Genomic DNA, 12,804 nt, shown 5'->3' with positions numbered 1-12,804 from the left:
AAGCCAGAACCTTCAGCTATCAGGCACTTCTGCTGGAATCAGATGCCTGATTGGGTTTGGGAAGCAGCCAACATCAACCTTTTTGAGAACTTTCTTTTTGATAAAGCTTTTAGTTAGGGCTGGTTTCTTCCTTTCGATAATACTTACTAGGGCTAAGTTTATTTTCAAATTTTTTTGTAATTTAAAAATAATTTATTATCCAAAGACTTTTCTCCTTTTACACTGTAAAAATGAGAACTTGAAATTGCTCATCTTAATTAGATTTTTGATTAAACTGAACAAAAAATACTCAGTGGCATTGTAAAGTATTTTCTTCAACTAACTCTCACAATTACTCATGAGAACACTACTAAGAACTGACTTAAGAGTGAAAAAATTCTTGGCTCAAAGCTGTGCTTAAAAGTTAGTTATCAAGCATCATAGTCCTAATTTGAGTGAAGTGTAGGACTAAATCTTAAGTGTCAGTCTTAGTGCTGATTTACGACACTTTACTGTGCCGCAAACAGGATTTTGGATGATGATGTCGCCAAGTACCAATCACTGAATAGATTTCCTCATTTAAGAATATTCTCAGATAAATTCACATTTAATGGTAAAATTCCTAAGAGGAGTTTATATTCAATACACATTCAACAATAAATAATTTTCAAGAGAATACATTGTGATATGGGCCTACACATTAATAAATGAAAGATAAAAAAGTTTATCTTTATATGAGCGCCATCATATTCCTAGTACTTCTGTGAAGCCGGCTATTTGCATGAACTGTGTTTGCTTCTGTCAGATTACGGGGGGTGTTGTGGGGAAGTCAATGAAACACGTGACAATGTGTGGAGCTGTAGCCTAAGTGCTATAATTGTTTCCATGACTATTCGGTTTATTGATGGTTGTGACAGGCCAAAATCATCAGCATTGCTGCGTTTGTCCTGTGGCAAAGAAACAAAGTGTCATCACAACCTTCAGTTTAGCTGAAAACGCATTACTGCGTAAAGTTACTGGTGAGATGACATCCTTCCCTATCTATTCCTATATTTCTCTATGCAAGCAAGCAAATGTGTGTTATATAACATTAATTATATCAATATATATCAAATATAAAACACAAAACAGCTGTTAGCTATAATACCCTATATATATGAAATAATGCATCTTAAGCAAATTCTTCTTTACTTCAGTTTGTTTGTACATTTTTATTACATTTTTTTTTTCATAACAGCAAGAATCAAATATAGCAATGCAGGCCCCGTGAAAAGATTTGTCAAGAACTTTTTTCTCTTTACCAGACACATCCATCAAAGTTGGCACAACACATCACAGGTTATATTAGCTACATTCATGACTTGTATTATTACATGATGTTGTAGTTAATTGAAACCACGACAATACATTTCTACCAGCCTCAGAAGGTACAATTTCCCACCTCTGTTTCATTTCTGGTTTTTCTCACACATTTCATTCTGATGAGATTATATTTTATGGCTTTAAACTGTGACAATCAAGAGGTTTTCTCTATAGGTGCTTTTCAGGGGAGGTGGCCGGCATGCAGACAGGACACATCCTTTCAGGGGGCCTGGAGCAGTAAAACAAGCAGAAACAAACTGCAGCAGAGGACAGAATACATCATATTAGCACTACAAGCAGAGAAAACAAACAACAAATGAAAAAAAAGTTCAGTTTACATTATATCAAACGTAAGCATGCGTGCTTGTAGGAGATGAGAGATGACAAAGATGATCAGGACAAAATTTCAAACTAATGACTTATTGACCAAACCACAAAACTGTATTTCAATCTGAAATTATTATTTCATTCTGCCTGATGTTAAACTACATTCCTGTTTGGTCAGTTTCATCTACTAGAAGCACAGCTTACATAAACATAAAGAACATACTTATAGCTATGGTGTTTGTGTTGCATGTGTTTTAACTCTCCAAGTGGTAAAACTTGAGTGAGTATATTCTCAGGAATATTTTTTTTAAATAAACCACTATTCTATTTTTGTATTTTTATATATATTTTATTCCATTACATTGATAGAATATTGTATACTGTAAATACATCTTTCTGTGTAACATGTTTTCTTATTCAATATTACTGTCGTGATTTTTTTAAAACGGTATATGTATTTCCTTTAACATGCATTCTTCTCTGAGTAAAGTAAAGAGACAGGACGTGTTGTGATTGGTTGGGCCTGGGAGGGCGTGGCCATGACACACAGACCTGTCAGTACAGGCAGGTTAGGGGACCAGACAAACCCAGTCAGGCCCTTACGCTGGAGGCTAGTGGATGCCTCCTCCGGAAGGTTACCTGGCAAACTACAAGCTGCTGACAAAAAAGAAGAGCAACACTTGGCCTTTTCTGAAAGGGGTCGGAGAGTGAGAACTCAGTGCCCCTTTGATGCAAGCATTTTTGTTCAGCCTTTCATAAGATTTTTTTTGTTATCCTAGCAAAATTCCTTGTCATTATAGACATTGTTTTTTTATTCAAAATAAGATCTCAATATACATGATTCTCTCTTTTTTGACTATGTACAGAAGTGCAAAAAAGTCAACCTTTATCACCTTTATCGCATCAGGATTTCCCACCCACCCTTGTTGTTTGCAGTTGGCTAAGTAAGAGATGAGTGTGCAGACTCCTCCCTACTCACCGCGTTCACCTGACCCCGCCAGCAACGCCCCCGAAAAAGTGATCAAATATGCAGCTTGTTTTCCAACATGGCCCAATTTCCAGGGAGAGTAAAAATATTAAAACAATAGTTACTATTTGAAATGGATACAGTAGAAAATAACATCTTTACTCTAAACATCTAAGAACTAGATTTTTTTTCTTATATGACTAGTTACAAACCTTACAATCATTAAAATATTACTTGGTTATCGGCGACGGTTGCCACAGTGACAACTTAGCCTCTCTGTTCTATTATTTCATCACTGTTAGATACTCATATAAAACATCTTTGTTCAAAGAACACAAAAAAGACTAGAGAAATGAACAATATGCATACAGTTCAACAATATGCATAACGTAGAAAATATTGAGTTTACAATCATAATCATATTAAAATTAACATTACATGGAATTTCAGGAAACTGTGCATGAGGAACACACAAACACACACGTTTACCTTATATTCATTATAAGAAAGATAAATATAATACGTCAAACAAAAAATCTGAACTAAATATCAAAATATCATCCAAACAAAATGAAGGAAAACACTCCTCATCTAAAGAAAAACTACAAGAAAGTTAAGAAAACACAAACAAAAAAGTGACAATTACATAGTGCTCTGTGTGTGTTAATATGGCGTGGATTAGGCAACTGGATGGTTCAGAATGGCATGTTGCATTGTGCTGACCCGATGGTACATTCTAAGGCTTTGGATGAGTAATACAATCGTTTATATTCTTGCCACTTTCCCTGTACTATCCACCAATTAAATATGCCTGAAGAACACCCAGAACACAACAAAAACAAAAAGTTCTAGAGATCTACTCTTTACACCCAATCTTTCTGTGAGCTCACTAATGATGCTCCCACATTAAAAAAAAAAAAATTCCCACTAGTCTACCCACAATATCTAATAACAATGACACAAAAAGACTTTGGCTGACTATCTGAAAACAGTTATCAGGTAGACGTATTAAACAAATATTCTTAAATATGTCAGACTATATATACACACTACACTGAATCTAATTTGACAATCTGCCTTAAAATATGCAAAAGCATATAAATGAAAAACAAATCACATCATACAAATCACATATCCATCACCAGATATGGACTTCTGTCTCACAGCAGTTAGGATACCAACTGATCGCCCTGTTGTTTCAAAGCTATTCATCACATCTTCATAATTAGGAGAGTCTTTGGTCTCTCACGCTGGCCAAGACCCCACATACAACCCACTTGACTATTGGAGTCAATAGACTCGATGATCATGGACAGACCCGTGTTAGCACAGATCTAGTCGTTTCCTGTCTAAACAACTGACAGCAACAAAGTCTAAAAAAAGAAACAATAAAAACAAGTAAAGCGGACAATCTGGAGAATCTAATCGGCGGTGGTGCTAATGAGGATCACATGTAATGACAGGTCACGACATTGGACACTACATGCTGTCCAAGAGAGAAAATAGACGTATTAAAGGGAAGCGTTGAGTTTAACGCTTTGTAACACTGCTTAAATGCCATTCATGATTTTTGAGATGAATGGCACTTTACATTGATGCCTGCAAGATTAAAGACATGTGCTTAAGAGATAGAAAGGTAGGCTACAAAGGTTTGAAAGACACCTCACAGACATTCAGTTGCTATTTTGCCGCTGAGTGCACTCATGTAATTTCCCTTTTCACTGGTTGGACAAAATAAAATCAGAAACAAAAATCATTGTTCATGCATATGTGATTCAGTCAGATTTTCCATTTCTTTGACCACAACCAATATACAAGGTGCACCTCTGTGTAAACAAATGAACACATTTAGGTTAAAGACCAACAACCAATAAACAAACACAAGTCATGATTCTTGGTCAATGGACGTACCGATCCAGTCGATTTTTTTGATGACTGCTCCACACATTTACCTCATGTTAACATTCAAAGTGTGTCCGGTGAATAAAGGTAAATTGCCTCTGCAGAGCGAAAGGCAGTCTTTTTAATGCAAATGATGTTCTTTTCTGTTGTTGTGTAATAGTGTGCATGAAGTACACATGAAAACAATCCTAACAAACTGTGCCTCCTATGTTAACATGCAGATTTATTCCAAACCAATTGAGATTTTGGTTTTCCGTTTTTGCTCTTGATGTTACAGGCATGAAGGGTGACCTCTAATCTTGGACTTGACACCAGCGCGCTCGAGTTCCTTCTGGAAAGAGGTGCGGAAAACACAGCAAATCAGATGTGAAGGAAGAGGATGAGCTGTGACAAAGCTTAGTTTAGACATTATTGTGATCTTATTGTTTTCCATATCTAGCTAAGTTAAGCTAATTGGCTGCTGCCTGTACAGTAACTTCATATTTATCATTTGAGAGTGCTATCAATCTTCTAATCTAACTCTCAGCAAGACCGCAAATAAGCGTATATATTCCAAAATGTCAAGCTATTCCTTTATGGTATATATTAATAGAATAAAGTGTTTTGATCCAAACAGTTTCCAGCTGTTTGGATCAAAAGTCAGCACTGGTTCAAATGAAGTGTGATAGATGTTAGAAAGAGGAGCAGTACATACTGTTCTGATTGAGACTCCTACATCTGGGTCACATACTTGTGACTAGTCAGATGGTCTGCAGATATTATTGGAATCTGATTGAGAGGGGGAAGGAGAGAAATAGAGGGAGTGGGAGAAAGGCAAAGACAACAGAGGGACAAAGAAGCAGGGCAGAGACTTTCAGTTGAAATAAGGACAAAGAGCACTTCACTCTACACTGATAATAAAGATAAGCATTGTATCCACCTAATTTGAGAGCATCTACAGTGTCAGATGCTCAAAAAAGCTAGCGAAGATCAGAGATGAGCCTTGTGCCCCATTCATGCATTTGTCATTACGAAGCACATGAGAATCATAAGATTAAAAATTAAATAAACTAACAGATACTGAAAAGTCAAAGCAGAGAGAGAGAGAAAGGAGACAGGAGAGGAGCAAACCTGATTTGCTGTTGCAGTTGCAAAGGGAACACTTGTGGCAGATGTGGTGGCTGCAGACACAGTGGCTGGCGTAGCACCGTGCATCATGGGTACTTGGAGGGAAAGATCACACACGCAGTTGAACCAGAGCAGATTTAAAGCTTTTTATGTTCACTTCATTTGTACGTCTGCCCACAATGCTAATAAACATGAGAAAAATGTTAATAGTTTTAAATTGCTCAAAATAAAATCTATTTTCCAGTGATCCTTTCTGCAAATGCAGAAACTTAAACTTACAACACAAACTTCTACATCCACCACTACTTCCACTATCAATAATAAATCCTCATGTTTATATGGCATGTATAGCCAGACAGCATAATGAGGTGCTCTAGAGGTTAGAGAGCTTGGGATGGAAGTATAATGAAGCAAGGATCAGGGGGGATTTTGAACTGCAACAAGCATTAGGTGACAGATAGACCTGTGGCAGAGCAAAACGGGGTTCATTCCATACACAACAATGTATTGTAGAGTATAATTAAACACTTCCAATTGACATTACACAATTAAATTCAGAATTAAAAACTGCTGTTCAGGTTTTATAAGCCACACTGTTGACTGCATTGCAAATAGATTGTATATGCTGTTTTGGGTAATGTCAAATTCCCAAAATGGAGAACGTGCAGACATTATGCAATGAGTTGAATGACACTTGGGTGACTAAAATGGGCTCAAAGATAATCGGTAAGGAAAGCTGGCACCTACCAACACTTGTTGCAGGTGTCATGCACAATATCGAGCCTGCCCATCATGCATTGCAGCAGGGAGTGGAGTGAATAGGGAGGAGAAGAAATCAAGAAAAACACATTACAAGTGTTATAAAGTCAGACATAATAGATTCAGCCTGGGTATGAACAAACTGTGCTCTGAATATGTTAACCTGTTGGCTTCAGTATGGCTATATAGCTGATTATGTGCCAATACATTAATAATTACACAAAATGATCATTCCTTTGAACACATCACAGTTGCTGCAGCCACACATATTGCAGCATATATATATATATATATGTCCAGCCCCAGTTACTGTTCAGCTCACACTGTTCCATTAAATAGAAGGGCAGATTCAACACTACCAGTAGTCCCATTTTCCTGTCAGCAGCGTAACAGCTGTTAGCACCGTGGTAGTTTCGAATGACCTGCTTTCACATTCCTCTAAGTGTGTTGCAGTGACCTGACAGCCCAGTAGCGTGGGACATATGAGGATCTGAGTATCTGAATCTCTCACAGAGGGGAATTGATGGCAGGCTATTCTTAGGCTGTCAGATGAGAATATGGGACACAGTGTGATGATGACTATGCAGTGGCCAGAGAAGAGTGGTTCAAATAAGCTGTGTGTACCTGTGTGTGTATTGTATATGCACACATACTGTACATAAATGGTGTAATTTCCGCTGGGGATGTAGGGGAGACATGTTCCCCAAAATCCCTGGTTTGCCCCCCACCAATTTTGCAGTTTCAGTTTGATTTACTCCATAAAATCTGTGTCATCTTGCTGTCCAGCTGGAAAAATCCAGATGTGGGAGAAGAGAAGCTGATAAGTATGGCTGGTCACAATAATAAGCTTCATGTAAGATTTTTGCTGCCCTTTGTTTTGCCTGCCTGTCAGGCTGCCTTGACTATCTGATGGATGTAGCTTGTTTGGGATGGATGCAGCTAGCAGAGTGCTGAATCTCAGCAGACACTCATTATGGCTGAAAAAAGTCACGTGATCTATTATACAATGGGATAGGTTTTAAATTTACAGTTGATCATGTGAAAGCATAATATTCCCCTAAAGAAAGCCAAAATAGATGATGTTGATACAAGAATTAATATGTAGTAAAAGATGCAAATGCTTTCAGGTCCAGGTTCATGTATCCATGTTTTCAGGAGTTAAGCCATTAATATCTTAATACTACAACTACTACTACTACTACTACTAATAATAATAATAATAATAATAATATTAATAATTGTGACATGCTTTATAAAAGGTGCTATATAAATAACGTTTTATTTACTTTTATTTACAATGTGAATGTGCTGAGCTGATATACTAAATACCTATATATGCGGAAAATAGCAGTCACAATTTCTTAAAAAAACAGCTCTGACTCGTGACACTAAACCTTTACCCAGGCTGTACATACATGTTGATTAAGTCCATGCAAGTTCCAACTTTTCACCAACAATGAAATCGCACTCATTCGGCCATTCACTGCTAATGCTAAAGCGCTTTAAATAGTTGGAAGAGTAGAAAGGTGCTATACAAGTACAGTACAGTTACCATTTACCATGTAATTTACCAAGTCAGGGAGTTCTGTGTGAAACTACGTGTGATTTAACAGCCAACAGCAATGGTTTAACTGCCACAACACAACATGGATTAAAGAAGGCTCAGGCCTTACCTGATGGTATGAAGGCCGCCTGCTGCTGAAACTGCATGTTGGCCAGGGCCTGTTGGTACTGGAATACGCCAGCATTGAACATAGTGGTGGCACCGTTGGCTTTTTCAAGTGCAGGTCTCTTTGGTAAAGGAGGCAAGACGGGAGGGAGCCCCTGATGAGGGGATGACACCAAAATAAAGGGATGGGAGTGAGGGAAATCAAAGGATGGTAGCAGTGACATTCAGGACAGAGAGAAGAAAGAATTTCATTAGAAGATAAAGTTGCCCTCCCAAACAGCTATTACAAAAACTGGCAAGCAAGCAGTGGACTACACTACCTCTGTCAGAGCAAGACAGGACAGTGATGCTAGCTGACATCTATCTTGCTAGTGACAACAAAAAACAGTGCTCAGCACAATGTCATGAACCTTATGATTTTTCTTATGATGATTTTGAATAATACAGTACATACAATTATTATTTTGCTGGCTAAGGCATAACTAGATCCGTCTGTAAGGAGAACTATAATGACTGAATGAATAATAAGTTATTGTACTGATTGTTGGACCATCAACAGAAATGATGTAGTTAGGGAAAGCTGCACTGCCAGCTCCATGATAATAGTACATTATAAGCCATGTTAAGACTGTAAGGACACCTCTTCAACAGTTAGACATGCAATATGGGAAGTGACAAAATCATGCAAAGACTACTATACCTTATTATAAACTAAAATATTCCAATTTCATGCCACCAATTAGTTTCCTTTGACATTCACTTAAGGTGATGAACTGACAGTTAAACATGTGAAGGGATTCCTATTTTAGTCTTTTTCATTTTTGGTGCCTTATGTCCATGATTCAAATGGGCATTTTATCAAAATGTTTTACGCTATAAAAGTAATGGCTACAATCAGTTCATCACCCCCCAGTGGTTCCTCAGTTCAGATCATTCAATATGTGCTTTATTTTAAAACTACAAAAGTCTATCTACTACACCACAGCTACATGCCAAGCTAAAAGGTGAAAGGTCATAGTACCAGGTCAAAAGTTGCGTCGAGAGGTCGCTTCAGTGATTTGACAGCCGACTGAGTCTTAATTAGCAGGCAGCGAGCACATGATGGCAATGGGCCAATGGGGTTCAAGCGCATTAACATAAACCAGCAAGCGGAGGTGCATCATGGGGGCAGCAGTGCAGTGTGGGTTGGTGAGAAAAAACAAACAAAAAACAAACAAACAAATAAAAAAACAAATCATTGGAATGCAATATACAACAATAACAAGACTAGGGCATGCTGTAGGGTTACTGAGAGGAATTATGGCTCTTGGGACCAGATTTACTAAAGGTTTGCGTGAGTAAAAACATGTGCAAACTTGATATCACCAGCAAATTAACATGTAAGCTGATCTACTAACGGTGTGCACGGAGAATGACGTCTTTCAAAAGAGCAAGATAGCACCTGTTGTTCATTTACTACTTTTGCCTTACGAATATGCACTTTTGGGTGTTTCAAATTTATTGTGAAAAGTAATGGGAGGGTTGGGATGTAAATACATTTATTTACTACACTCATTGTGATCTACCAAGCCTAAAAGCAATTTCATGTAAGTGCAAAAGCATCTGTATTTAATACGTTTGAAAGGAAGGTGCAAAAGTGTTGTGCAGATTTGACTGCTGTTATTGTTGCGAAGTGACACAGCCGTAATGAAAGAAGTCGTAGAGAAATAAAAAATATTAGATAATATTATTCTATATCCAATCCAATATATAGAAATAAAATTATTTTATTTTATATATTATATTTCACTGTATGAAGGTCATTCCAGCATACTGTATCTGTTTCTGCTGTGGTTTCCCAAAGCAACTTTTCAGGTGTGCTGTCCCAAGTACTTAGCGCAATCTTACGCAGGATGGGCAGGTACATGCAATTTCCACATACTCGGGACGCACTGAATGAAACAAACCAGTGGCTGCTTTCCCTCACGACTCTCCATGGCAGAAACTATTAAACACGCAAAACCCTCATTTAAATACTGCCTCCTCCATTGTGTTTGCACCTGTTGTCAATTACGCAAAAATTCGCAAAAATTCTTAGTTAAACACCCATAACAGGTACTACAATTACACGTGCAATATTTTAGAATGCACACGCAATTTAGTACTCTTCGAGATGTTAGTAAATTCGGGCATTGGTGTAGTTTATTGTCAGAAGAAAATTATGTTTCGTGAACTATAACTTTGAGTTTTTATATTATTAATTTATATTATATTATATAGGTTTATATTTGTTGTTCTGCACCCAGTCACCAAAACAAATTCCTTGTATGTGTAAAAACTACTTGGCAATAAAGCTGTTTCTGATTCTGATTCTGATTTGTGATATAATCTGCCATTAACAAGTCAAGCTGTTTATATAGCCCAGTATCACAAACTTCAAGGGGCTTTACAAACTGTATAGCATATGATGCCCTGTGAACAAGGGATTGCCCTGCTTAAATATAAAACTCAGGTTTGCATGAATGTAAAGAATTTTCAACGCACTTCAGTGTGTGCTTTTAAATACACCAGAAAATATATTTTTATCTGCTGATTTATTGCTTCAGCACATTGTAACTAGCTTTAGTGCTGTCCAAACAAGGTAGAGGTTAGGGGAAGATGACCAATCCGTAGGGTATTTAACCACAGCCCTTTTCACGTTAGCTTTCATTTGGATCAAAGCACAAACAGAAACACATTTTTTGTTCCCTTAGTTATGTATTTTCATAAAATTAGAATGTAAGATGTTGCCACATTGCAAAATTTGTATTTTCACCACTGATGCCAAACAACCTTAATAAGATATTTAACATTTTAAAGAGCAGAGAGGTTAAAAACGGCAGAGATTAAGGATTCAATTGTTCAAAAGTGGAGGGAGGTCTGATTATATCATGCCCAATTTCGTTTTATGGAATAACTGTAACGTGAAAGGTTAACTGAAATCAAGCTTACCCTCCTTTCTGGAATATCTGCTGCATAATGTCATCTACAGTACCTGGCTGAGCAAAACCTTTTTGTGTCTCTTTATAGAAAAGTATCAATGCTCTGCATAAACAAGGTTAAAATTAACAGTAGTCTTCATGGTTGCAAAAAGTCAATATACCTATGGACTGTGAACAGCAAAATACAAACTACCAAAGCAACAACAAGGAGGACCAGGAAGAGGAGAGCAGTAGGCTCAGTCACATGATAGCAAGATCACTGCAGCCTGCTGCTAATAAAGCACACATCGACTCTGTATCTTCCTAGTGTGTGCTGGGCCAGAGCTGAAGAGAGCAGGAACAGAGTGGAATGTGCTGGGAGAGTGAGTAAAAACACAGGGTCGAAGATGTTGACTCAAACAACTACATCATCAAGACAACTACAAAATCAAGACCCCCATTACCAAATATGAGTGTTTGTAGTATACTGTATATCCTCAAATTCCTGATAGAGCCAGGTCTTGTTTAATGTGCCCACATTAAAAAAGCTTAATGATTTGTTTTAGGGCATCACATGAGAAATCAAGTCTCACTTCTCCTCAATTTTAGGAATAAACATATGAACTGTACTCTTGGTCAAATTTTATTTGTTTTAACTGATGGTAATTCTGCTAGCTGCCCTTAACTGATGATGCTACGGTACAGTTTTTTAGCTTCTTGGTGTTCTGTGGACAGATACCTACCATGGCTGCAGCAGCCGCAGCCTGGTTGACTTGGTGTTGGGCGGCTTTGATCTTGGCCTGCAGGTGAGCGGGAGGGTGAAAGTACTTGCACTTCTCCCTCGAGCAGCGGCCCTTAATGTAGTCCATACACACAGTAACTGTGTTGTCGTTGGTGTCAATCATAGTGCTATCTGCAGGGTGGGCAAAGCGGCAGTCGTTCTCCCCACGTGTGCAGTTACCCCGCTGGTATTCCCGACATACCTGGTGCACAAAAATACACAAAAAAACACATTTTATTACTTTTATTTTGTTTTAATGACAATAAGACTTTCATCATAAACCTAAAGCTCACACATAGATGCACACAAACACCATACCCACACACACATTATGAAGTTACTGTTCACTTTACTACACATTTGATGAAGTAATCAATCTGTTCAGTCATTTCAGAACTTGACAATCACTTTACCAGACAGAGCTAACCAATCTTAATGACAGGTCTGGGCCATTACTGTTGATTGATAAGCAGAGCAGACTGTAACCAGCGTTTACAGACTCATTAATCATACAACATTTATCTATTATTCAAATGAGCTGTGTTGTTGTTCTTCCTCATAGAGACAGAAGGGGGCAGCATCTGCGTGAACAGTTGGGAAACTGATTGCCTCAGACTTAATGCAGGAGCTCAATGAGGCTCATGGGAAATATGAGGCTGGTTACCCTCAAGGGAGGCTGTAACTGACGTAAGCCCACACATAATAACACACACACACACGCACAAGGTGAATGCACATATAAATTACGAGACAGCATTTTCCCAGAATTAAATTTTGACACTAAAAGAGGTGTGCAATAACTTAAGATCTCTGTTTGAGCACAGTCAGCCACCGCTGAGTCTGAAAGGCATTCAGAATGCTTTCCTACTCCAAATGAAATGTAATTTCATGGTACGTTATATTGATCTATCAGTTATTGCGATAGAACAAGCCATTTACCAAATGTCTGTTTACTGGTCTCACTGTCTGCATGTATAAAGGATTTGATTTCTGGTGGAACAGCTACCAGACA

General features: G+C 37.8%; 1 protein-coding gene across 8 annotated transcripts in view; it reads right to left on the bottom strand.

The window, feature by feature from the left end:
• Positions 1-1,173: 1,173 nt before the first annotated feature.
• LOC119883023 (muscleblind-like protein 1) overlaps positions 1,174-12,804 on the bottom strand; it is a 68,009-nt gene continuing 56,378 nt past the window's right edge. For 4 of the 8 annotated variants that reach the window (XM_038693477.1, XM_038693476.1, XM_038693480.1 and 1 more), the window contains 7 exons: positions 11,755-11,994; positions 9,094-9,147; positions 8,077-8,227; positions 6,392-6,427; positions 5,648-5,739; positions 5,232-5,305; positions 1,174-4,868 (listed from right to left, as the gene is read on the bottom strand). In XM_038693477.1, coding sequence (XP_038549405.1) covers positions 5,249-5,305; positions 5,648-5,739; positions 6,392-6,427; positions 8,077-8,227; positions 9,094-9,147; positions 11,755-11,994 — 630 coding nt within the window. In that variant the 3' untranslated portion in view covers positions 1,174-4,868; positions 5,232-5,248. The remainder of the gene's footprint in view (positions 4,869-5,231; positions 5,306-5,647; positions 5,740-6,391; positions 6,428-8,076; positions 8,228-9,093; positions 9,148-11,754; positions 11,995-12,804) is intronic. The other 4 variants (XM_038693481.1, XM_038693482.1, XM_038693483.1 and 1 more) reach the window with 4 other exon arrangements.

The sequence above is a fragment of the Micropterus salmoides genome, unplaced genomic scaffold (assembly GCF_014851395.1).
Source record: "Micropterus salmoides isolate LMB-PRFRI ecotype aquatic unplaced genomic scaffold, ASM1485139v1 Ms_hic_scaffold_3, whole genome shotgun sequence".
NCBI lineage: Eukaryota > Metazoa > Chordata > Actinopteri > Centrarchiformes > Centrarchidae > Micropterus > Micropterus salmoides.
The sequence above is the reverse complement of the archived record's forward strand: the minus strand, read 5'-3'. Positions and strand labels throughout refer to the sequence as shown.